The following is a 26,456-nucleotide window of genomic DNA, read 5'->3' as shown; positions in this document are numbered from 1 at the left end:
GTATTTTCAAAATCTGAATTTAGTGTTTAGTCGACTTTAAAAGTTGAATTCTCTCAAAATTTCCTTTTTAAATTCTACATTTTTTTTTTTTTTTTGACGTTAAAAATTAAAATTTTCAAATTTTAATGAAACAAAAATGATTGCATAACTTTTATTTTCGCAAATTCTCAATTATTTCTTATTTTCAAAATTTTAATCAAAAAAAAATTTCCATTCAATTTCAAAAAAATGCGAAGTAGTGCGAAATCTTAAATTGTATACTTCTCATCAAAATTTTGATAGTTCAAATCTATTCAAAATCTTTTTCAAAGTTTGAATTAACCAGCCATTTGAAATTTAATACTTAAATTTTTCTTCACAGATTTGACTGAGCCACCAGAGAATAGTGCAAAGGCGCGACTGCCACTCAAAAAGGATCACCTGGGCGGTGATGGTCTATTTGTGATAAATTTACCTGATAATACCTCGACTATGTCATCCACAGCGAATTTGACGCATTCAAAAAGTTGTAAGTAGAAAGACAACCAAGAGATAGATAATAGAAAATTATAGATTATAGATTTTACCTAGATTAAATACACATTTCAATTTCCTTAAAACTATCATTGCTTACATTAATTTCATTCCTTCTCTTTCTTCTCTTCTTCCAGGGAATAGCGATGAAAGCGATGACGTCCCCTCACCACCACGCAAACTCTTCTCCTTGCCACATGGCGAGACGAAATTGCGGAAATTCTGGTGGGCTTTCATATTTCCCATCAAATTTACACTCACGTTTGTCATACCCAGCCCCTCGCTCCATCGTCGCCTCTACCCGATCTCCTTCACTATGTGCATTATTGCAATTGGCCTGAATGCTTACATGATTGTCTGGATGTTGACGGCATTTGGTGAGTAAAAAATGTCATTTCCTACTAAGTGACGATAATTACGAATTATTATTTGCGTAAACATGTGAGGAGGTTCAAATGAGCTTGGGCGGCCATAAAAAATTATTAACAATTAAATGCATTGTTAATAAGCAAATAAACTAATTTTGTTGCTGTTAATATTTAATTTGATGTTAATTAAATTTCTAAATAGTAAAGGGAATTCCAAAAGTAATATACTGACGTTAGTAACGGCAAGGGAAGTTAACTGATAGCAGATTAATTCTAAAGATAGGTTAGATAGATACAATGCCGTCAGCCATGGTCACGCGGAAGTTATATAGTTATTGACTGTATAGGTGTGATGTTGTATGATCACTTATACATTGAACGCTTATAACTGATTGAGTTGAATTAATAGAAAGAAAGTTGAAGCACTAGACAAAAAAAAGCAGCTAAAAAGTAGTTGAAAATGTAGGAAAATTTGTTTATCATTTCATTTGGCAAGCAGATCGCTGCAACTCTCGAAGAGCTTCTGCGTTCATGCTAGAGGTAGACACCAATGCGTAGCAGCAAGAAGCTCTACTTAACTAGAACGACTCTACACAGGGATGCACCAAACCCAAACCTCAATTAATACTTTCCAAAAAAAGCTCATCCCGAAGCCCAATTAATGCACCAACGTGCCGAATAATGATGCCCTTTCTAGTAAGAGCGAATCATTTCAAGAGTCTCCCGAGCCACAAGAAACAGTAAATTTATCATCACACCGGTGTGCGCTAAGAAACCTTACGAGGTAGCGAACTCAAATACAGAAATAAAGTACTCACTCAAAAGCTCTGGGAGCACTCACTCCATCCTTGGCTTACTCAACTCTCCCTAAGATAAACAGGGTAGCATTACCATGTAGGCCGTTAACTCGAAAATGCAGGGAACACAGCTCTCTCTCTCACTCTCTACTAGAGCCCTGTCTCCCTAGAGAGGAGATTAGTCCGAGGTACTGTCATCCAGATCGCTGCAGCGGATACAAAGTCGAGTCCCCAACACAGATATGCATACCTATGAAAGCACCGTTTTTTGAAGTTCTAAAAAACATTTAGCAAAGAATCTATGAACCAAAGGCGCTGACTATTAGCCAACAAAGCCATTATGACGAAGATCGGATAGGAAGCTTTGAGTATACAGAACAGTTTTTTGTACCGGGAAAAGGACAGATAAATAGTCAGCAGGGCAGGTTTCAAAAGAGAACTGAACTGAAAAAGAATATGAGTTTTCTCCCAAGCTAACCCAACTTTCATGTTTTAAAAAAGTTTTTAATCTGACTTCTTCACTTTCTTCTTTTTTTTCTCTTGACTTCTTCACTTTACCTGTTGAAAATCCAAATTTACTGTACGTGGAAAAGGATAGAGAGGCAGTACAAATTTGCGCAAGATTCAGGAGTGAACTGATATGAGTAAATTATTATTAAAATCTTAAAATTATCTAAAAAATTGCTTTTATACCCGCTGACCCGCCAAAATGCTGAGAATGATGAGGGGAATCGATTTAGGTCGAGCAAAAATTAATATATTTCAATGAAACTTGATGCACATCCAATTACTTTGGTATTGAAAATGAGCGAAATCGTTCAATGGCTTGACTATATAACGGGTACCATATAACGGTATTTTTCAAAAAATACAAAATTTCATATCTCTCTTGTCAATGAAGCAAAATTACTTCAATTTGGTAAAACTGATAAACCCAAAAAATAAATACGATGAGAGAAAAAAAATAAAAAACTCCGAGGTATTATTATTGAGATCGGCTAAAAAACACGCCCAATTTTTATATATGGAAACTAAATTTCCATCTCTCGCTCTGGTGTGACAAGATAATATAACCTTCATTGTCTCTGAGTTTGTTTGATCCGAAAACTTAACAGGTCAGCCCAAGTTTAATTTGACTTAAATGTGCGCCGGAGCAAATTTAGCCTTCCTTATTTGTTTTTATTACTTTTGTGTACGAGTTATATACCAGATTTCTCATTATGGTTTCTTGTTCTCCGTTTTAGGTGTCGCGATAAATGTGCCCGAAATTGTTATGGGGCTCACCTTTCTAGCGGCTGGCTCAACTATGCCCGAAGCAGTCTCTAGTTTGATTTCACTGAAAAATGGTAAGTTTCTAATTTTTAATTATTCATATCGCTGAATGTCTTTCACTCACTAAGCATTCATACTCTTTAGGCTCTCTATCTCTCCATTTCACTCATGATCGCCGCAAATCCCTCCATTAACACATTTACTGAATCTAAACTGATTTTAATAGGTTCCAATTGGCTTTTGGATAGTGAATTTCTTAGCCCAGTTTCGTTAGCCGAACGATTTTTGGAGCTGTAACCTCTTCGCTTTATATTGTATATTAATTTCGGGAAAAAGGAATCCATTATTTTTGCGTAAAATTTTTGCGCAAATGGTTTAAAAGGGTTTTATGGTCGATATTCAGCTCCTGGGCCGTGCTATGACTACATGTCGGTCAACTTTGGTTATTTCTGTGATTTTATCGACATTTTCGACATATTTCATAATTTTCCGTGCATCTTTAACAGCAAAAATCCCTGAATGGAAGCGTCGAAACCAAAATTGTCCGTAGTTAGCTGTTACAGCATCAGCACCATAAACACCATTCACTATTTCAGCTTGCATTTTTGCTCTTCTCAAAGAAAACCTGCAAAATGTACCTCTCTTTCTCTCTTTGTTGACTTCCATTGTTAACACCCTGTAACTCACAACTTAAACAAACAAAAAACAGCTAAAGAAGGCTATGTTCAGAAACGCATTATAATGCGCAGTACTTGCAGCGCTGGCAGCACTTTCAATGTGACAATTCATGCAACTGATAGATTTGTTGAAAAATTGCAAATAGATTTGTTGCAATTATGAACGCGATGTGCCGTAAAATGGAATTGTTACTAAGTTTGGTCATGGACAATGTATGTGAGGAAAAAACCGATAGTCTTTTATTAAATTTAAGAAAAAAAAAACGTGTAAAGCCTAAAAGAAGGACATATCTTGTCAAAAGTTTAATATAAGTCGGACTCTGAGCAGTAATTTTATCTCCGATGTACTAAAGTAATCACTAAAACCAAGAAAAGTATAATAATATAAAGTTTAAATATCGTATTTTTCATCAATTTTTGTATTAAAAGCTAAAATAAATAATTAAATACCCACTTTTCATCAGACATTGTACTAGCGTATTTATTGGCAGTGTGAAAATTTCTGCTGCAAATAATGCACGACTTTTGATACAAAAATGACGTTTAAGAACGCGTTGCATTTGCAGTACTGCCATATTTGCATTTTTGAACGCACTGCTCACTCTGAAATGGTATGTTGCGCATTATAATGCATTATTGAACATACCCGAATTTTTTTAGTGTGAAATGTCACCTTGACAACGAGCACAAAATTTAATTTTTTTTATTCTCGACTTTACGTGATATCGATCACTGCAGTCATCTATCGAGAAAATAATGAATTGCTTTTACTCTTTCTTTACGCTTTTACTCATTCACTTTCATTATAAAATATTATTTATTTTACATTCATTATGAATTTTCCAATTATTCACTCATACTTTGCTTTTCTCGAAAATTGAAATTTTCACACTCTTTCAGCTCAAAACCTCTTGTGCTCTTACTCATTCAACTCCCGAGCTTTATTTCGCTGATACTAATTTCTTATAAAGGGTTTTCCAATAAGAGGTGCTATTTTGATATTCAAAGAAAAATGCTAATATATTTTTTAATTTAAATTATCGGATGTTTATTTCATTATAAAGAGGAAGGTATGCCGTTAATAGTGGAAGACTACATCAGGCAAATGACCACCACGACCACGCTTACGGGACAATATCCTTTTCATGAAATTTTCCATAACCGAATTGCAAATGGGCTGCCGTATGTCCTCGATAGCCTCACGAATTCATCTCTGAGGTCTTTCACGTGGCCCCAAAGAAAAAATTCACAAGGTGTTAAATCACAAGATCTCGGTGGCCAACTGTGATCACCTCTTCCAGAGATAACACGGTCGGAAAACTTTTCCCGTAAAAGATCAATGGTTTCGTTGCTTGTGTGGCACGTAGCACCGTCTTGTTGAAAATAAACGTTGTCCAGATCAATACCATCCAAAAATTGTTAATCGTCTCTCGATAGTGCAATCCATTCACCTGTTATTGGAAAACCCTTTAATATTCATCGCTTTCTCATTCACTCACACTTTCCCACTCTTTCCGCAATAATCCTCTTCTTCTTCTACTCATTCAACTCACAAGCAAAGCGAATTAATTCAAGATTATGAAATTAGAGGGCAGCTGATTTTGGAATTTTGTGCTTCTTTTTTTGTTGCCTCGTTTGTTTACATTCTCCTGAAAACTTGAACATTAAGAATTATTTTAACAATAACAAAAAGCATGTAAATGTTGTTATTGCTCTAGTGCTATCACCTTTAATAGACTCGCCTTGCTCACGAGCTTTATTTTCCTGACACTCATTTCAAGCCTTTCAATCCGTCACACATCCGCTGCCTGTCGCTCACACACACTTTCTCATCCCCTCAATTCAAATCACTTCGCATTTTTATATCTCATTCTTCCACCCATTATATGATATTATTTCTATTTTTCTCTTTCTCACCTAGGTGAAAACGGCATTGGCGTCTCCAACTCACTGGGTGCCAACTCACTCGCCATACTCCTCTCACTGGGCGTGCCATGGTTCATAAAGAATTGCATGAATTATGGCAAAACAGACGGCTCAGCTATGATTAAGATTGCCGCTCAGGGTATTGAGTACAATTTAATCATTTTGCTGCTGTGCACCGTTGCGCTCTTTATTATTTTGAGCTTTAGTGGCTATCGGCTAACGAAACGTGCAGGCGTAGCGTTATTCTTAATCTATGCGGTCTTCATTGTGCTGCAGATTTTGATCGAGATGAATGTGTTCTTCCCGCAACAGTGCTAATCAAGAAACAAAAAGCCCGACAGGAAGAGGATAAACAGAGAAAAAAATTATATGGAATAAAGTAAAAAAAAATTATGTACATATATTTTTATTCGCAAAAACTAAGTGAGCTAATTAAGACTGTTTAGTGCTGTAAGTTCGAGAAAATACCAAAATACCAAACTTAGCTGTTGAATTTCTAGAGTAAGTTAGTTTTAAAAATAAAAACTTTTTAAATTAAAAACAAAAAAAAAATATTTAAAAAAATCTTATTTCAACAAAAAATATTTCTTAATCCAAACATTTTTATATAGAGATCGCCTTTTTATGTAGATATATTGTAATTTTTGAATTACAAATAAGCCAAAAATTTAGTGCTATAAATAGTAAATTAATTAGTGCCACAAATTAGAAAACCAGAAGTTATATAAACTATGTAAATAAAATATATTGACAACGTTTAATACAATTTAATGCAATAAAAAAGGCTATAGAAAATTTAACTAAGAGAATTTATACTCAATGAAGTAAGAAATCATACTTTTTTATTAATTGCTGTTTTGTTTTTTTGTTTTTGTTAATTATACTTTATTTCTACTTAACTAAACTGAGGTAACTATGAAAATTCGAAGGCAGTTAAATCTCTTATGCGCGAGTTATGTATAAGCCTATGTTAATAACAGAGCTAATGTTAATTTGACAGAGCTAATGTTATTAACATGACACTAACACACTCACTGTTTCATTTTAAAAATATAATTGGCGCAGTCGGTAGGGTTTTAAACAAAGTGTTGAAACGAAAGCAATAAAAATACAAATTATTTAATGCTGCAGACACAACATAAAGCAGACACAGCACAAGTGAGTAGTTTGCAAAAAACATGACTTTAATCTTCAACGTCAGCTCAAGACCAATCTGTATATACTAAAATAAATTGCTTATTACCTAAACCAAAGCTGCATATTATGAACACTTAAACGCCACCTAAAAGCTCAGTTGCAATGGTATTTTTCCATCCAAAATTCCTTTTTACTATTTGTTTATAAGAACTGTTTAATTTTGGTTCCCCAACATTGTTTTTCCATTAACAGTTCTTAACATTTAACACTATTGTTATTGTCGTGTTAATATAATAACATTAGCTCTGTTATTAACATAGGCTTATACATAACTCGCGCAAACTACAAATTGAATTGTATTTATAATTTTATTTTTTAATTTCATAAATTTCAATTTTAATTTTAATTTTTATTAACCTGTATGCCCAAAAAATGTTTGTATAATATAAAATCCTATATCAAGTAAATATCTTTTCTTAATTTTATTTTTATTAAAATTATTTTTTTATTAGTTATTTCTTAATATTTAAAAAAAAAATTGTATTGCTGTTTTAACATTTTTGAACTTTTTTTATTGTTATGTTTTATAAAATAGTTTTCGCATTAACCATAAAATATTCTTCTTTTTTTGCCACAAACTACAGTATTTATAATTTACGTGAATTTTTTTAAACCAACTGCTTTCGACAAATACAAAAAAAAAAAACAAATTTTACTTAAAAATATTTTAAAACAATTTTGTACAACAAAGTAGTTACAATGTAAGCCAACGATGTAATAGAAAAAAATAGAAATAAAATAATTAAAAACAAAATAAAGAAAATGTTTTTTTTTTAAGTTAGTCAGTTAGGCATAAATATAATAATATAATAACAACACTCACGAATATGAAAACGGTTGCAAATAGAACCGATTCCAATGCGACTCTGTAGTAAGGAGAGAATAATTTTTTTTGCATGTTTTGCGTGTCTGTATAAACATTCAAATTGTCTCACGTTTGACATTTGGGTTGGCAACTAAGTAATTGCGGATTTTTTTTTTTAGAAAATCAAAGACAATTTTTTCATGCCACTAAACAACTTTATTCTGTAATGTATTGCCCATTTTGATCAATGATCTTTTGCCATTCTTCAGGCAGCACCATAATCCCACGTTCATAAAACTTCTGGTTTTTATTAGCAAAAAACTGGTACGATTTGACATCATCATCATTATTGAAACTTTTAGCATTCAAAGAGTTTTATAAAGATCGAAACAAAAAGTAATCAGATGGTGCAAGGTCAAGACTGTATGGCAGATGTGGCAAAACATCACAACCAAGCTCCAATAAATTTTGCCGAGTGGCCAAAGATGTGTGTGGCCTGGCATTGTTATCATGGAATTCAATACTTTTTCGAATTGTCAATTCGAGCCGCTTTTTTTCAACTGCATTGTTTAATTTCGTTAGTTGTTCAAAGTAGACATCAGAATTGATCGTTCGGTTGGGTGGTAAGAGTTCAAAGTAGACAATTCCTTTGTAATCCCAATCACCGAACAGATAACAAAACCTTCTTTTGATGAATATCAACTTTTGATGTTGTTTGAGTTGGTTCACCTGACCTGCTCCACGACCTTTTCCGCTTGATCTTTTGTAAAAATGGATCATTTTCATTACGTTTCTTTAGTGAATCGCAGCTGTTAATGCGTTTCTTTCAGCTCGTGAGGAACCCATGTATCGAGTTTTTGAACATAGCCACAAGTGGTTTTAAGAGATTTTCAATGAATTTATGTGATACATGAAGCTTCTCTGCAATCTCACGTGTTGTACTCTGACGATCCGAATCGATTATTGCTTTGGTTAAGGTGTCATCAACTTCAGCTGGACGACCAGAGCGTTTTTCATCTTTGAGTGAAAAATCACCAGAACGAAATTTGACAAACCAAATTTGACACTACCGTTCCTTTAAGGAATCGTCACCATAAACAGCACATAACTTTTTATGAGTTTGCAAATAACAAAATGTGTTTTACATTTGTACTACGTCTGCAAACCTAAAAATTCAGCTAAAGCGAAATCCGCAATTACTTAGTTGCCAACCCAATCATTTCTCTTCTTTCAAATTAATAAAACAGTTACTTGAATGAAGCGATTTGAACAAGAACGAATACGAGCAGGATTACATCTAAAGGGTCCGGCACTTGAAGTGTAGCCAATTAAAAAAGTCCATTGACTATGGCCCTGAGACGGTCCAGAAACGAGTCGCAAGCTGCCCGAATATAACTTGCAGGTATTTTGGCCCACTCGCGGACAATGGCTTTTTTCAGCGCCTCGAAACTGGTGAAACTTTTAGTTCGGGCCTTGTTCTCCAAAATGGCCCACAGAGAATAATCCATCGGATTCGCATCTGATGAATTTAGAGCCATTGAGTGGTCGTTATGAAATCTGGAAAGTTGTTTTTTAGCAATTCCTGGTTCACTCGAGCTTTGTGAGAAGGTAGCCGAGTCCTGTTGAAACGTCCATGGTCTGCCACCGAAATGTTTGACTGCCCACGACTTCAAAGCAACTTCCAGAATAGTTTTTCCGATAATATTTCGCATTTAGAGAGCGCCCATCTGCGGTTACAACGGCCCAAATTATTACCTGTGGCGGGTGCTACCTTCTGGTGGCCAATTGATGGCTCAAATCCTCGTATGAACGGTCGGTCAAATAAACCCTATCTTTTTGGGAGTTTACGAATTGCTCAATTTGAAAAATGTTCTCGTCAGAAAACTCAATGTTTGGAAATTGACCGCTTTCGGTCAAGCGAAGCAGCTCCTTCGCTCTCTCAAGTCTGATTTGTTGCTGCTTTGGTGTGAGATCATGCGCCTTTCGGATCATGTAAGGCTTGACTTTGAGTTCTTCAGTTCTTTCGCCATTTGATTGGCACTTCGTCGGGGACTTCGCTCAAGTCGCTTCTTCACTTTTTGAACCATTTCACGTGACGTTGCAGTCTTTTGATGACCATCTCCATGAAATAATCGAAGTTGACCGCCATATTCGTAGTCGTAGCGTCTGCCAGAAGCTAAAGATCGGCCACAAAACAGTTCTAAACCATTTGCGCAAAAATTGTACGCAAAAATAATAGATTTTTTCCCACCCCCAACAAATGTTATAAGCAGGGAATAAAAATTTACCAGGAAAGGCTTCGGGACAGGACAAGTGATGTCATCTAAAGACATGGAAGTGCTAGGATGATATCACTAAAGTAATCAAATTCGAAAAGAAGTTCAGAATTGAACTGAACAATAAGTTAAAATGGAGTAGACCTGCATTTGAAAAGAAACTCCAGGAGTGGTTACACTACAGGTGTGTAACCTGCACTCCAGGAGTGTAACCAGGCATTGGCGCTGGAATTCACGGCCCCAGAACCAAGCGCTCTGAGCCGATGGGCAGTTTTCCAAGCATCTACCAAGCGGAGATGTGTGCCATTTGTCTATGTGCCGAGATGGACTTAGACAGAAATTTCCGGAATGAGCGAATTGCCATTCTGAGTGACACTCAGGCGGTACTCATGGCCCTATCATAGTGTGAGATCAAATCCTCACCGGTTCTTGAGTGTATCGAGCAACTTAATCTACAAGGAATGCACAATTGCATTCAGCTAATTTGGGTCCATGGACACAGGGGTATAACTGAGAACGAAAAAGCGGATGCATTGGCGAGAGAGGCTGCGACCTTTAATAGGACTCGAGTCCTTCCTTGCTTTGGGAACAGCACACCATCAAGGAGAAGCCTAAGCGAAGAGCGAGGAGCTAAGGCTAAGGGAGGTTTGTTGGCACCAAACTAGGGGGCTACGCCAAGTGAAACCCTTACTGGGAGGGTACAACCAAAAAGAGGTTTAAACAACCCAATTCATAACCCTCTCTAAGGATAAACTGAAGGTACTCACGGGTATTCTCACAGGCCACTGCAGACTGCGTAGTCATCTGCACATGATTGCTATTTGGTCTACGAGCACTTGTCGTTTCTGCGACAATCTCAGGAGACTCCAATCCACTTTCGCCTGCAATGCAGCGTTATAGCGCGGAGAAGGTTCAGACATATTGGCCAACTGCAGCCAGAAGAAAGGCACATACGCTCAATTCAACCCAGCTGCATTCTGAGTTGAATAAGGGAACTGAGTATGGATGAGGAACTGTGATGAGTAGAGGGCACAAAAGACCATGAGGTCGAAGTGCAAACCTCATAATGAATTTAATCTAATCTAATATAGATGGCTTACAATTCTGGGCACCGCAGCTAACATCGAAATACAGCAGCATTCAAACATCGAAATACACCAAAGATTCCAATCGAAAACTTTCAGAATGATCGCAAATACATAAATTCCCCTTATCTGAAAGTTCTCGCATTAGCTGAAGAAATCAAAAACATGTCCCTTTTTTTTTGAAGGGAAACTTCTTAGGCGTCGATGGGCGAGCGAGAATGGAGTAAAATTTCAAGGTCATGCAATTGAATAATTTTTGGCGCTTGTTTGTTGGTGCAAACTTGTAGGAAATATATTTTTGGTGCCTACTTTTTCGCGTTACATTTCCTTGGTGCCTACTGTTTGGGGCGTTTCTGGTCCCAATTTTTTTGGCTTTTTTTCTGGTGCCCACTTTTTGGCGCTTATTTCTGTTTCCTGGCTAGTGCTTGTGCGTACTATAAAGTGCTATCCATTCCTGCGTCGGATTTATTGGTATTGCCTTGCGGTAATTTGTGCCATTACTGCGGTCTTGGAATCGCTGCGTTTTTCGACCCTTCTCCGTTTTTTGTAAATTTTGTCTATTTGTATTCTCTGCAAATTCTGTGAATTTATTTAGATATATATTCTTTCTCTCTATCTCTCTCTCTATCTCTCTCTCTCTATCTCTCTCTCTCATTCCCTCTTGGGTCTCTTCCTCTTTCTTGGTCTGCCTTGAAAATTTCACTTCTGTTATGTGTACTACGCTACACGCACTTTTTTTTTGTCGGGACAGACTAGCAGGTACAGCACTCACACACAATTAAGTCCATTGTACTGCACTCGGGAAAAAAGTTTTTCTTAATTTCGTGTTTCGCCGAGATTCGAACGTACGTTCTCCCTGTGAATTCCGAATGGTAGTCACGCACCAACCCATTCGGCTACGGCGGCCGCCTATATATATTTCACGTTCCCTGTCCCAATACAAAAATGCAAAATTGACCGACAAGTCCAACAGGGTTTTTTGAATAATTTGTTTTTTTGTAGTCATAGGATAGCTTTAGTAATAATAATAGTTAAAAAAAAAAACGGATGTAGGGTATTTCTACCTGAAACACATATGGTACATGAGCGTAGAGGGACATTTTTGCTTCTGCACGTTCATGAAACACATGTGGTTCATATACCCCCTGACGCACATATGGCTCAGGAACGTATCAGTGCTTATCAGGCGCACGTTTACTGAACCATATGTGGCTCAGCGGACAGGGAACGTGTTAAGAAACTTGTGTTAAAATTTGAGACTAATCGGTTTAACCGTTTTCGAGTAATGTCGGTCACCGACTTTAGAAACACCATTTTGAGAAAAACGCGTTTAAAGTTTGAAAAGCTTTTTCAAGCACTCTGAAACGCCTTTTCAAATTTGCGTGTAACTTCGAAAATATTCACCGGAATGATATTAAATTTTCTGTGTGTATTCTTAAATACAGTGCACTCGCGGTAACTCGAATAGCCGCTAAGTCGAACGACGTGCTAACTCGAACACATTTTTCCCCCTATTGACTTCTTTGTAACTCGAACAATAAAAAAGCGCTATAACTCGAACAAAAAAACAAATTTATTTGTACACACATTCTTTTCAAACATGTACATTTTGTACATAGATACATATGTAATAGTATATGTATATAAATTATATGTATACTAGTGTATTGTCCATATGAATATTTCGGCGTTAATATCCCGTTAGTTTTCTGGGAACAACATCTTGCATTGACCAAATTGCTTTAAATTTGTCATTTGTAGTGTATCAGTGCACGTGAGTAATGGATCGTAAAAGGTTGAAGTGTTTAACATTAAAAGAGAGGGCTGAAGTCCTTAACAAAATTAAACGTGGACGTAGTGTTACTTCTCTAGCGAAGGAATATGGGGTAGCCAAGTCCACCATAAGTCTTATAAAAAAGAAAGATAAGGCAGTTTATGGCTTGCACTAACGCTACCGGCAACCATAAGCTTAAACTTCTCGTTATTGACAAAGCAAGAAATCCTCGTGTTTTCAAAAATTTTAACTGTCCGGTGGAGTACAAAAATTCCAAATCAGCCTAGATGACTTCGGCGATTTTCAAAGACTGGTTTCATAATTCGTTCGTGCCGCAGGTAAAATCCAGATTCATTAAAACAATTTTTTTAACCAAGTTAAATGACTTTAATATTTAGGTAAGAAAAAATTTGAAAGATGGGGACTACCTGAGAAGGCTCTTCTTCTAATTGATAATGCCCCATCACATCCCAACGAAATCGAATTAAAGTCCGAGGATGGTTTAATTTTAACTATGTTTATGCCGCCGAATGTGACACCATTGATCCAGCCAATGGACCAAAATGTAATTCGTATAACGAAACTATACTACAGAAATTTTCTACTGGCTTCCATTTTCAACAATCGATCGAAAAATCGATATCGATGACTGTGTTTTTAACATAGCACACTCAATTGATAAGTCGAACAAATTCGATAAATCGAACAGCGCCTGTTTTAATTAGTTCGAGTTATCGCGAGTGCACTGTATATGGACATTAAGAAAAAAATAAAAATAATAATAAAAAAAAAATTTATTTCACCAAAAAAATTAAATTTTGCTCGCTCACATCATGTTAGTAATTTAAGAATATTTCACTCTTAAGAAAACAAGAAAACTCTTCTTTTTGTTTGTTTTTATTCTCGTACTTTTATTTTCACATGGCTCTGTTTCTTGTTTAGCAGGTATAATTATTGTTAAGATTTTTCAAATTTTACTGAGTAAATATTTTTTAGCATAAAGACGAAATATATACAGTTTTGTATTTGCATATATGGAATATTATTTTTTAATACCGTTTTATATACGATTTTAAGGAGAATTGTATGTATGTGTTTTACTTTCTTTTTTTTTTAAATGACTAAGTACGCAAACCTTTTAAATTTTGATAATTTAATTATTGACTTAAATTTTTCAGTCCGATTGTATAATAACTAAATAAAAAGTTTCTTACATTTAGGGTATATAAAAAAAATATACGAGTGGAAGTACGCTTTTAGAGCTTTTAGAAGAATTCAAGAGGCTCTCGCAAGGCGAATCTATTAAAGGTGGTGTTGGTAAATCAGCTGAGTTATTTTTTTTTCTTTCGCCGTGTCCATGTGGCTGTCAGCTCAGAATGAAACCCGGCGAATTCATTACTTGTTTTCTAGTTTCTCAATACTTGGCTTTGGCAATCAAATATACAGAACAGTGTTGTTGGTCTAGTGCCACCACCTTTAATGATTGCGCCGTGGGCTCTCGTGATTTTTTTTTTTGTTTTTCAATTTATTTTATTTTATTTTTTTGGAATAACACTTTGAAAGTGTCAATTCATAAAATATATTTTTTCCGATTTCAATATTTGTTAGCAAAAACTTTCAGCATTTTCATATTTTACTTTAAATTTAAAAAACTTGGTTTCCTAATTATTTATCTAATAAGTTTCTTAAAGCTACAAATGGCTGAAATAACGAAAAGGCAATACCTTAAACAGGCAAGTCAATGTAAAATAAATAAGAGAAAACTTGCTTTCAAGCTACGTTCAGACTAAGAGAATTTGCAGCTATTTACAAAGTGTTCGAAATTATGTATGTATGTATGTATATGTACATGTATATTATAATAAAAAAATTTCAAAAACAACTAATGCTTCAGTCTTCCCCAAAATACACAAGCAATGGGGCTATCACTTATATGTGCTAGCAATACATTTTTTTCGCTAAATATGACATTAGGAACAAAATAAATGGATCGAAATATAAGGATATGGAACCTTTCAATTTAAAAACAATTATGATATACTTTTTTTTTTAACTAAAAACAAATCAAAATTAACATTTCATTTAATACATTTTTAGTTAATTAATTTTAATTAACAATTTTCAAAACATAACCAAAAAAACTAAAACAAGAAAAATTAACAAAAAACAAATAGCACCTTCAGCGCTCGTCATTTCCTACAAATACTCATATTTCATTTTCAATCGTCTTTCATTTGGTTTTGTGCACATACATACTTATATGTGTATATGTGTGTATGTATGCACTTACATGTATACATGGTTGCATGTGTGTTTTATTTAGTCTTTAATGCATACTTTAATTACTATTCGAAAATTTTATTTACACACATTTTCAATTGCATTGAAATTATTAAAAAAGTTATAATCAAATATTCTTCATTTTATTTAACGTTCATTTTAAATAATGAACGGCGCTTTAGCAGCAAAGCGCAGCCTAGATTACAGCTTAATACATTTTATGTTGGTTTTCGTACTACTACTAATACTAAATAAATAAATAAATAAATTTAATTGTATAGGCAAATATATCTTTGAAAGCTTTCACTTTTAAATTAAAAGTATCGCTAGTTATAATAAATATGCTTATATAATAGTCCTTTCGTTCTTTTTTTTTTTAGCTGATCCAATCTTTGTTATTCACTGCCTTTTTTGTGCAGTAGAGCCGCTCTATGCTTGCGATTTATATTGCGATTTGCTTTAGCGTTTCATTTTATAGCAAAATTTTTACTTTTCGACGTATACGACTGCTTAAATTGAAATTTAACTTTCTTTCATCTCCCAATTACTTATATTTGTATGCATTTACCCGGCTGATGTCGCTGGTTTATTAAGTACAACAATGATAGGCGTGTCCGCCATTCTTCATCGTGTATTCATTATGTGTCAAGGGGCCACTTTTGCTATAGCTGCTGTGCACCTGTGCGGATTCGAGTGAATTTTGTATGGATTTGCAGGAGAATTGCCGATGATTGGTTGCATCCTATAGAAGAAAACAAAAGGAGTACATGAATTTATTATAAATTAACGCTACTATCTCATAAGTCAAGGAAAAACTAGGTGACAAATCACACACGCAAATATGTATACATTTAACATACTTGTTTATTGTTGAAGTTCATATGCTATTTACAAAAAAAATTGAAACTAAGCAATCAATAACATTTACTGCAAATGGGTTTTGTGTGCAGGCGATTTCAACCAACATTTTTTTAAATTCTAACAAGACATACAAATTTTCGTATTACTACAGTCCGTTACTTTCTCGCACTCACTCACCTTCGGTTGTATGGGAAAGCAACACCAAAGTATAAACGCTATAAACGCCACCAGCGTGCCCACCAGTAGAATGAAATCCTCAATCGTCTGCCAATGGACACAAAGAAACATGCGAAGATCATGAATGCATCAGCAAAACGTAAACATTTTGAAAATTCAATAATAGCACGCAATGAGTTGAGTCATAAATTAAATTATAATTAAAAACAGAAAAAAACTGCACTTACCGGCTCGTCTCCCAGCAGTACATGATTAATCAGATAAGCAAAATCGTCGAAAGGCGTCATTTTTGCTGCCAAAAACTCCTTTCGTCTATGATATTACCCTTCCGACAGCGGTGTTTGCGTTTGTTTTGGCTTTTGGCAGCAGTAAATAAAAATTGGATATAACCTTCACGCCCCCAGTTAACCAAGAACTTCGTTACTTTTGATGCACTTGCAACTTGCTTGCCGGTAAATTGACTTTCTAACAAATATATTTCGAATGAAATTCCTTATAGGTCTGACGCGTTCATTTGTAATAAAGAGGGCGATGGTTTATACTATTTTATTCCTATGCATAATCGTTTGCATTGATTCTTTTCTGCATTCGCTTTTATAACAGCCCTTTTGGGTGAGCGGAAGAATGTGATGCAGCCCACTTTGTTTGTATTTTTGGAGGAGAATATGTGTTTGACAAAGTTGATTGCATTTAATTGACGGCTAATTGCGTTGCCAACTTCATACAAACGCGCGGCTAGTACTGCCAAATGTCTGAATTTAATTTCTGAACTTTTTTTGTTTTCTTGAATTCTAATGACAACGTAAAAATTATCAATGAAATGAGTGGGACTTCGTTAGAACTTTAATTTTATACAAACAAGCAAGGCGAATCTATTAAAGGTGGTGTTGGTAAATCAGCTGAGTTGTTTTTTTCTTCTTTCGCCGTGTACATGTGGGTATCAGCCAGAGAACGTTAAATATAGAGAAGTCTCACGAGCTACGAATAGTGTGAATTGTCAAAAATGAAGTGAAACCGCGAACACTATTTCACCTCGCTTAACTCGACAGCGGGGAAGTTCTTAACAGGGCTGATTACAGTGAATTATGTACAAGTACATTGGCTCTGCTCAGTTTTTGGTTTCTGTATGAAATCAAATTGACGAATGCCGACGGCATTTTGCAAGGCATTTGCTTGTGCATTTTTATGTTCCCTTGGTAAACGAAAATTTATTCAATTTGTATTTTCAAACAAAGGTGATGAAGAAAAAATGATTGAATTTATTATATGCGCCAACATTTCAAATCAAAGTAACTTTAATATTTTGATTTAATTTGTAAAAATTCATTATAAAACGACGTCTCACATTTTGGTATGTGCGTTTTAGTAAATTTAAAACTAAACAAATTTGATGAAAATTTTTACTAATTTTTTGAGTCGAAATTAATTCATAGCATACAAGTGTTTTGGTATATCGACATACATATGTATTTACATTTGAACATGCATTTATTTGTTCCTTTGGCAAACCAATTTTTTTTCAATTTACATTTTATTACAGGGAATAATAATATAATATATTAAACTATTTTATTTTGATAAACGGGCACACGGAATAAGCTGTGAGCCACTGTATATATATAATAGTTAGGGCATCAAGTGTGCATATACGCACATGCACATACGTCGATGCATATGCAGAAGAAGTTGTTTTAGCATTTGCAGGAATTCGATCATTCGAATATTTACACCCTAATTATTGCATGAAATATGATAAGGCGATGCTCGTGAGGTAGGTCATGTTGCTTCAGTGCATACATATGCGTGCAACACTATATTTATTAAAGATGCAATAGAACTTAGTTGTCCCATATATGTATGCAAATACGTTTCTTTGAAGTTTTCTTTTATTTATTTTAAATTTCAAAGTTTTGTACTATCTAAAAAATGCATACATATATGAATTATTCCCTGTAATATACATACAGTGCACTCGCGGTAACTCGAATAGCCGCTAAGTCGAACGACGTGCTAACTCGAACACATTTTTTCCCCTATTGACTTCTTTGTAACTCGAACAATAAGAAAGCGCTATAACTCGAACAAAAAAACAAATTTATTTGTACACACATTCTTTTCAAACATGTACATTTTGTACATAGATACATATGTAATAGTATATGTATATAAATTATATGTATACTAGTGTATTGTCCATATGAATATTTCGGCGTTAATATCCCGTTAGTTTTCTGGGAACAACATCTTGCATTGACCAAATTGCTTTAAATTTGTCATTTGTAGTGTATCAGTGCACGTGAGTAATGGATTGTAAAAGGTTGAAGTGTTTAACATTAAAAGAGAGGGCTGAAGTCCTTAACAAAATTAAACGTGGACGTAGTGTTACTTCTCTAGCGAAGGAATATGGGGTAGCCAAGTCCACCATAAGTCTTATAAAAAAGAAAGATAAGGCAATTTATGGCTTGCACTAACGCTACCGGCAACCATAAGCTTAAACTTCTCGTTATTGACAAAGCAAGAAATCCTCGTGTTTTCAAAAATTTTAACTGTCCGGTGGAGTACAAAAATTCCAAATCAGCCTGGATGACTTCGGCGATTTTCAAAGACTGGTTTCATAATTCGTTCGTGCCGCAGGTAAAATCCAGATTCATTAAAACAATTTTTTTAACCAAGTTAAATGACTTTAATATTTAGGTAAGAAAATATTTGAAAGATGGGGGACTACCTGAGAAGGCTCTTCTTCTAATTGATAATGCCCCATCACATCCCAACGAAATCGAATTAAAGTCCGAGGATGGTTTAATTTTAACTATGTTTATGCCGCCGAATGTGACACCATTGATCCAGCCAATGGACCAAAATGTGATTCGTATAACGAAACTATACTACAGAAATTTTCTACTGGCTTCCATTTTCAACAATCGATCGAAAAATCGATATCGATGACTGTTTTTTTAACATAGCACACTCAATTGATAAGTCGAACAAATTCGATAAATCGAACAGCGCCTGTTTTAATTAGTTCGAGTTATCGCGAGTGCACTGTATGTAAATTTAAAAAAATTTCGTTTGGCAAAGGAACAAAAATGCATATTCAAATGTACATAAATATAATATGATAAGGCAATGAGTCGTGAGATAGATCATTGTTGCTGCAGTGCGTGTGCACATACATACATTTGTAACACTATAAGAATTGAAGATGCAATTGAACTTTTGCACAAATATAAACATATATTGATATACATATATATTCATCAATATACCAATATGCTCTTTGAATTCTTGTCTAAAATTAATTTCGACTCGAAAAATTAATAGGACTATGAATAAGTTCGTGCGGTTTTACAACAGATGGCGTAACTTGATTATTATTCCATCGATCCACATTTCCAAACATTCATTGGAGAGCTACTGTCGTAAGGCACAAACGTCAGTATAAGTTTTTTATTTGAAGCGTAAACAACAATATTTTTACCACACTTGAAAATGTCGAATTTCGTGCCAAATAATGTGTTTTTGCGGGGAATTCTTCTTCATTATTTTAATATGAAGAAAAAAGCAGCCGAAAGTCATCGTATCTTGGTGGAAGTTTATGGTGAGCATGCTCTATCTGAGCGAACGTGCCAGAAGTGGTTTGCACGCTTTAAAAGTGGTGATTTTGGCTTGGAAGACGAAGAACGCGAGGGTGCGCCGCCAAAGTTCATGGATACCGAATTGGAGGAATTGCTCGATCAAGATCCGGCTCAAACGCAAGAAGAGGTTGCAAAAACTTTGGGAGTTGATCAATCAACCATTTCCAAACGTTTAAAAGCCATGGGAATGATCCGAAAGGTAGGCCATTGAGTGCCGTATGAATTGAAGCCAAGAGACGTTGAACGCCGTTTTATGGCATGCGAACAACTGCTTCAACGGCACAAAAGAAAGGGTTTTTTGCATCGAATTGTGACTGGCAATGAAAAGTGGGTCCATTACGACAATCCAAAACGTCGGGCAACGTATGGATACCCTGGTCATGCTTCAACATCGACGTCGGCGCAGAATATCCATGGCCTGAAGGTTATGCTGTGTATCTGGTGGGACCAGCTGGGTGTTGTGTATTATGAGCTACTGAAACCGAATGAAACGATTACGGGGGATGTCTACCGACGACAATTGATGCGTTTGAGCCGAGCACTGCGAGAAAAACGGCCGCAATACGCCGATAGACACGACAAAGTTATTTTGCAACATGACAATGCTCGGCCACATGTTGCACAAGTGGTCAAAACATACTTAGAAACGCTCAAATGGGATGTCCTACCCCACCCGCCGTATAGTCCAGACCTTGCGCCATCCGATTACTATCTCTTCCGATCGATGCAACATGGCCTGGCTGACCAGCACTTCCGTAATTACGATGAAGTCAAAAAATGGATCGATTCGTGGATTGCGGCAAAACCGACCGAATTTTTCACAAAGGGAATCCGTGAATTGCCAGAAAGATGGGAAAAAGTAGTAGTAAGCGATGGACAATATTTTCAATATTAAATTTGTAACCATTTTACGTCAATAAAGTTTCAAATTTCGAAAAAAAACCGCACGAACTTATTCATAGTCCATTTAGTAAAAATGTTCATCAAATTTACACTAAAACGCACACAACAAAATGTGCGGTCGTTTTATAATGTATTTTGTTTAAATTTTTCTTTTAAAATTAAAACAACAAACATTAAAGTTACTTTGATTTTAAATGTTGTCTTTTTATTTGGTTATATTTGTTTGAAAATATAAATTGAATAAATTTTCGTTTATCAAGGGAACATAGAAATGCACAAGCAAATGCCTTGCAAAATGCCGTCGGCATTCGTCAATTTGATTTCATACAGAAACCAAAAACTGAGCAGAGCCAATGTACTTGTACATAATTCACTGTAATCAGCTCTGTTAAGAACTTCCCCGCTGTCGAGTTAAGCGAGGGGAAATAGTGTTCGCGGATTCACTTCATTTTTGACAACTCACACTATTCGTAGCTCGTGAGAATTCTCTATATTTAACGTTCTCTGCCAACACCTATCGAGTAGTGAATAAAAGAAACAAAAATTTCCTTGAATCCAACGTTGCATATTTTGGTTTTCACAAGAATGGCCTTGCAAGAATGATTATCATGACTACCTTTTATAGATTGGCCTTGAAGCCACTCCTATGTTCGTGTGTTACTTGATGTTGTCCATCAGTTGGAGAAACCTACAGGTATTTTCTTCATGAAAATTTGTTAATGTAAAAATCAAGGCGGTGGTGGTAAAGGTGGTGGCACTACACCAACAACAAAATTTTGTACTTTTGATTGTCAAAGCAATGTGTTGGCAAAGTAGAAAACAAAGAATGAGTTCGCCTTGCTTCATTCTGGTCTGACAGCCACATGGACACGGCGTCAGTCAGCTGATTTACCGATAACACCTTTAATAGATTCACCTTAGCAAAAATGCACTCGCCACCAGACAAAATATTTCTTTTTTATAGTTTTGTTCTTTCGAAACTGAACGAGATTAAAAAAAAAACGAATTATTAAGGAATTCGAAAATTCTCAACCATTGGAGCTTACGAAACGGAGAAAAATAATTAAATTTTATAATTTTATTTTATATTTATTTCAGAATGAAAATACTTACATTTATATTGTATAGATTACAAAAGAATACTGTGAAAATATTTCACCTAATAGATACAAAAAAATTCATGTAAAAAAAGAATTAGTCGAAAACAATACTAAAAAATTCTTTTTAGAATTCGCTTACGAATTTATTTCGTGCTTATACATTTTAATTCATTAAAATTAAATTAAATTATTAAACAGCGAGAGCATAATCTACCGAGATCTAATCTCAGAGACTTTACCTGAAACTAATTTAAATGCTTCGTACATGCGTCGAAAAATCTCACTCTATTTGCTCTATGAGATTGAAGAAAAATTCATAAAATATTGAAAATCGTGTTAAAACAAAACAATTCGTGTAATTTTTTTTCTTTTAAACCCGCGTTAAATCAAATTCGTGTAAAAAGAGAATTAGGTGTATTACATACCGAACACACTTGAGTTATATTTTCTTAGATCTACTTATCTTATATGTAATGAAGATAATAATATTGTATTCTAATAGTAAAAGTAATAACAAAGCGGAGTGAATGAATTAATTATGTTAATATGGTCAGGGTAAAATTACCTGCACAGAACGAACAACGTCGTGGCACAATGCTAACCTGAGATCTTCACTGCCGTCCTCTATTATACCCAGTAGCCAGTGACCCTCCACTTTACCGCCTAAAATATGTAAATCATATTCTTTTCAATATTTCAATTTTACATAAAAGCCAATTTCTAAAATCGAATTACCTTTGTTTTGGTAGCGCTTAGCAAATTTAATCTCATCGATTTGCACTTTCTTGCCGGGACTACCAATTTTTCCTATAGCCTCCTGCTTGTCAATCTGGTAGCAAACGACCGCTTCACGGCAGAAGTTGTACCAGTCCGTAAAGGTTTTACTTGACAAGGACGAGTCGCCAACGAAATTCTCCAAACGCACTGAGGCATGAGGCCAGTTATGAGCATAACAATACATAAGGTAAAATATGAGCGGTAGGGATAGTCTGGAATTTTCAAACCAGCTCTTGAATATCCACTTTTACTTCGGTAAGAGCCTTTGCGGCACCTGAATGTATACTATTTCCATGGTTGAAATTACCCATTGGTATTTTGTGTACACCGCACAGTTTTGACCACAATATGATACCGTTGTCCTCTACGAACTTTATACATTGCGTACCTAGATTCGCTGAAATTTTTATTAGATTCCACATGCTTTTTATTTCGGCTGCCGAAATGTATTTTCCACGGCTGGAGGAAGGTATATCGTTATCTGTAAATTATATTATTACGCTATCTACAGGGTTTAATTGAAAAGTAATGAGCCTTCCCGCGCGGAGCGTCTGCCAAGCGATCAACCGAATCGGCTGGTGGGGAAAATGATCGTTGGACCTTCCCCTTCCACTAGAAACCGGTCCCAGTTCGCTGGCAACAGCGGCGCAGTCAACATCGCTCCGCCCGTGAAAGCTGTTTTAAAAGTGTGTTAGGACTTTGCAGTGGCGAAAATGCAGCGATCGTTGGAGCAACGTTACTCGATCTAATTTTGCGTAAAGCTAACAAAACGAGTACCGAAACAATTGGGCTACTCAAGGAGACTTACGGGGACCAATCTCTGTCCAGTGCCCAGGTAAAACGGTGGCACAAGTCGTTCAAGGAAGGCCCGGGTTCGACCCGACCTCGCACCTCTGCATTGGCCAAGATGGGGGTTCCGGTGCTTCCCCACCCTCCCTACAGCCCAGACCTGTCCCCTCCGGACTTCTTCTTGTTCCCGCGCCTGAAAAGAAAGCTGAAGAGGAGGCGTTTCGACTCCATCGAGGCGATCCTGTGGCGAAAACTGTGACAGCCGAATTGAACGCGATTCCGGCGGATGAGTTTAAAGAGTTTCCTGCATTGGAAGGACCGCTACCAGCGGTGTATTGATGCTCAAGGGTCCTATTTTGAAAAATATTAGTTGTATAAGCCAAAAGGTTTAATAAAACTGCTTAAAAAAATAAGGCTTTTTACTTTTCAATCAAACCCTGTATACTATAAAGGTGAATGTCTGTACGTTGTCCGCGCATCACCACGAAACGACAACACCAAATGACATAAAAATTTTTATACATTCATATTTTCACACAATGAAGGTTATAGGCATGTTTTTATGATGGAACTCCCTTCCCACAGCCCCCAGGCCGCGCCACCACTCTCATTCGTCACTAATAATCGGATATTTGCTTAAAATTAATCTAAAAATTTTAGTTTTTCCTATTTCATACTATTTATAGCACACTCTAGACTTCATAATCCGCATAAGCTGTTCAACTATGACCCAAATGCAAAGTTCAAAAACGGTTTGAGATAGAAAATTAATAAAAATAATTTTGCTTGATATTTTTCTGATGGGTTGTTTTGATTTTGATCAACGAGGCATAGCAACGGATGCCGGGTATTGTAATATTATGGTTATTAATAAAAAATTCTTTTCTATGAAATTATTGTTTGTAATTATTTTATATACAGTCCTGTGCAAAAAAAACCGGACAGTCTGAAAACTCAATTTTTTGAAGTAGTATGGATTTTATCAAATATGTTTGAATGTGGTTATATTCCATTGTGTTTTTAATACAAAAGTATGAAATAAAATCAATAAATTTCATACGTGTTTTTAATATTTTCAAACTTTATTTGTTTTAGCATAGTCAATAACGAATGTTTTATTATTAGTTTATCCTTATTATATAATCTTAAAGCTAATTAATTCAAAACAAAATTAATTATTTCATTATGAATGTTATAATTTGAAGTTTTAATACTTGGTCGCACCGCCTTTCGCCTGAATTACCGCTTTAATACGTCTCGGCATTGATGTAACCAGGGTTTACAACAATTCCTCCGAAATATCGTTGTGCCAAGAGTCCATTATAATGTTATCCAGGTCAGTTTGGTTCTTCGGCTTTTTTTCAGCTGCCTGCTTCTTTACAATGGCCCAGAGGTTCTCAATTGGGTTTAGGCCGGGACTGTTACCCGGCCATTCCAATTGGACAATTCCGTTTTTTTCCATAAATTCTTTTACCTGCAACAAATAAGGAATAAATCATTGGTTTTTTGATTCGGCATTTAAAAACAACACTCGGGAGATTTAACAAAAATCATAACTTACTTTGAGAGATCGGTGGCATGGCGCAGAATCATCCTGAAATATAACCGTTCTTAGAGACCAGTGCTCATCAATGACAGGTATTAAATGCCTATTTAAAATTGAAATGTAAGCATCTCCGTTCACCCGACCATCAATAAGAGTCAGTGCTTTCGTTCCGTCATAGCTGAAGCAGCCCCATACCATTCTACCAACTGACTGTCTCACAGTAGGCAGTATGCATCCAGTTTTATATCTTTCGCCAGATCTGCGCCTCACATAGTGGATACCATCCGATCCAAAGAGGTTAAACTTGGATTCATCCGAAAAAATCACATTCTTCCAGTGCTCGACAGTCCAGTTTTCATGAGTTTTGGCCCATCGGTATCGTTTTTGACGCATTTTTTCGTTCAAAAATTGCTTTTTTGCGGGATGTCTTCCTACAAAACAGGCATTTATCAATCTCCTACGCACTGTAGATGAATCTATTTCGACGCCAGTTGCATCCAAGAACTCCTTCCTGATATCTGCCGAAGATTTGAAACGGTCCTGGATACACATCCGCTTAATCATCCGGTCTTCAGCAGGCGACGTCTTTTTTCGTCGTCTAGATCCTTTCTTTCGCTGCGTTGAAGCCGTTTCTGCAAATTTCTTTAAAAAATCGGCAACAGATGATTAGCTGTAGCCTACTTTAGCAGCAATTTGACGTACGGACAATTTTTGCTGTGATAGTGCAATAATTTGCCCCTTAACGACAGCTCCCATTTGCTTCGATCTTGGCATATTTTTGATATTAACACTTGCCACGTATCAACTATTTCACTTATTGGTTAAATTATGATACAAATTAATTCAAAACTGTTCTATTTATACACAAAAAAAGCTACTTACCGCCAATAAGGATTATACTCAATCTATAGAAATTTAAATAGGGTAAATTAGCTGTCCGGTTTTTTTTGCACAGGACTGTACATACATATCCCAAATCCCTCAAAACTACTCCTACGCGAGCGGGGCCACGGATTAAAGCTAGTTTGAATATAAAAACAAACAGTAAAAAATACCGTCGTCTATTTCCTTCATGTTAAAAAAATTACTTCTAATGCGGTTTACTTGTTTAAATTCAGTTTCAATAATAAATAAACACAACGCGTTATCTATGACAATGCGGTTACGCCTAGCTTTTGTTATCCTATGTCTGCAGGGGCAATCGGTTATTGCTTTTACTAATTGTGTTTTTTACACACTAGTAAAAACTTGTAATACATATTTCGCTGGCGTTTTCGTACGCCAAAACTTGCAAGCTTTACTGCATTTTTACAGCTGATTAGAAGCAACTGATGAAAAATAAATAATTAAAAATGTTTAAGAGTTTTCATTAAAAAGGTGAGAAATGGAAACGGTAAGTAAATTTACATGTAGATCTATTGAAGAAGTTGGGCACAGGGAAATACTCTGAATATATGAAGTGGGCACAATATACCTTAAAATTCAGAAAGCTAACCCCGCTCATAAAAATAATAATTAAAATATATGGTATTTGAAAGTACATTAAAAAGTGCAGTAAGCCCATAGTTATTAACTGAGGTAGGCCGTTCCCATGGCAGTCGGTTCTACGTTACCGGATCGACCCGGGCTTATATCCGGTCAAGGACTGTCACTTCAGCAGCATTCCCCGTATATGTATGGGGAATGTTTATGCTACTA

General features: G+C 35.6%; 2 protein-coding genes across 5 annotated transcripts in view; one reads left to right on the top strand and one right to left on the bottom strand.

The window, feature by feature from the left end:
• The window catches only part of LOC128858952 (sodium/potassium/calcium exchanger 4), a 66,365-nt gene extending 58,912 nt beyond the window's left edge, over window positions 1-7,453 (top strand). The window contains exons 6-9 of one of the 2 annotated variants that reach the window (XM_054095566.1): window positions 362-508; window positions 651-890; window positions 2,923-3,024; window positions 5,549-7,453. In XM_054095566.1, the coding sequence (XP_053951541.1) occupies window positions 362-508; window positions 651-890; window positions 2,923-3,024; window positions 5,549-5,871 (812 nt within the window). In that variant the 3' untranslated portion in view covers window positions 5,872-7,453. The remainder of the gene's footprint in view (window positions 1-361; window positions 509-650; window positions 891-2,922; window positions 3,025-5,548) is intronic. The other variant, XM_054095567.1, reaches the window with a different exon arrangement.
• Window positions 7,454-14,134: 6,681 nt separating this feature from the next.
• Window positions 14,135-16,708, bottom strand: LOC128858950 (uncharacterized). Of its 3 annotated transcripts, none has more exons than XM_054095564.1 (4): window positions 16,236-16,708; window positions 16,009-16,095; window positions 15,539-15,712; window positions 14,135-15,479 (listed from the first exon to the last, which is right to left on the bottom strand). In XM_054095564.1, exons 1-3 carry the CDS (start codon window positions 16,293-16,295, stop codon window positions 15,560-15,562), a joined length of 300 nt encoding a protein of 99 aa, XP_053951539.1. In that variant the 5' UTR covers window positions 16,296-16,708; the 3' UTR covers window positions 14,135-15,479; window positions 15,539-15,559. The 3 variants fall into 3 exon arrangements, with proteins under 3 accessions (XP_053951539.1, XP_053951540.1, XP_053951538.1); XM_054095565.1 differs by having other exon boundaries at window positions 14,135-15,476; XM_054095563.1 differs by having other exon boundaries at window positions 14,135-15,712; window positions 16,236-16,704.
• Between the last annotated feature and the right edge of the window lie 9,748 nt (window positions 16,709-26,456).

The sequence above is a fragment of the Anastrepha ludens genome, chromosome 3 (genome assembly GCF_028408465.1).
Source record: "Anastrepha ludens isolate Willacy chromosome 3, idAnaLude1.1, whole genome shotgun sequence".
In the NCBI taxonomy this organism is placed as follows: Eukaryota; Metazoa; Arthropoda; class Insecta; order Diptera; family Tephritidae; genus Anastrepha; species Anastrepha ludens.
This window is presented reverse-complemented; position numbering and strand designations above follow the sequence as displayed.

Excerpts from the sequence above, each read along its gene's own strand:
- LOC128858950 (XM_054095564.1), bottom strand. The coding sequence starts at position 16,295 with ATGACGCCTTTCGACGATTTTGCTTATCTGATTAATCATGTACTGCTG. Across the intron at positions 16,096-16,235 it reads TACTGCTGGGAGACGAGCCG|ACGATTGAGGATTTCATTCT; the intron begins GTAAGTGCAGTT and ends GTCCATTGGCAG. Across the intron at positions 15,713-16,008 it reads GCTTTCCCATACAACCGAAG|GATGCAACCAATCATCGGCA; the intron begins GTGAGTGAGTGC and ends TTTCTTCTATAG.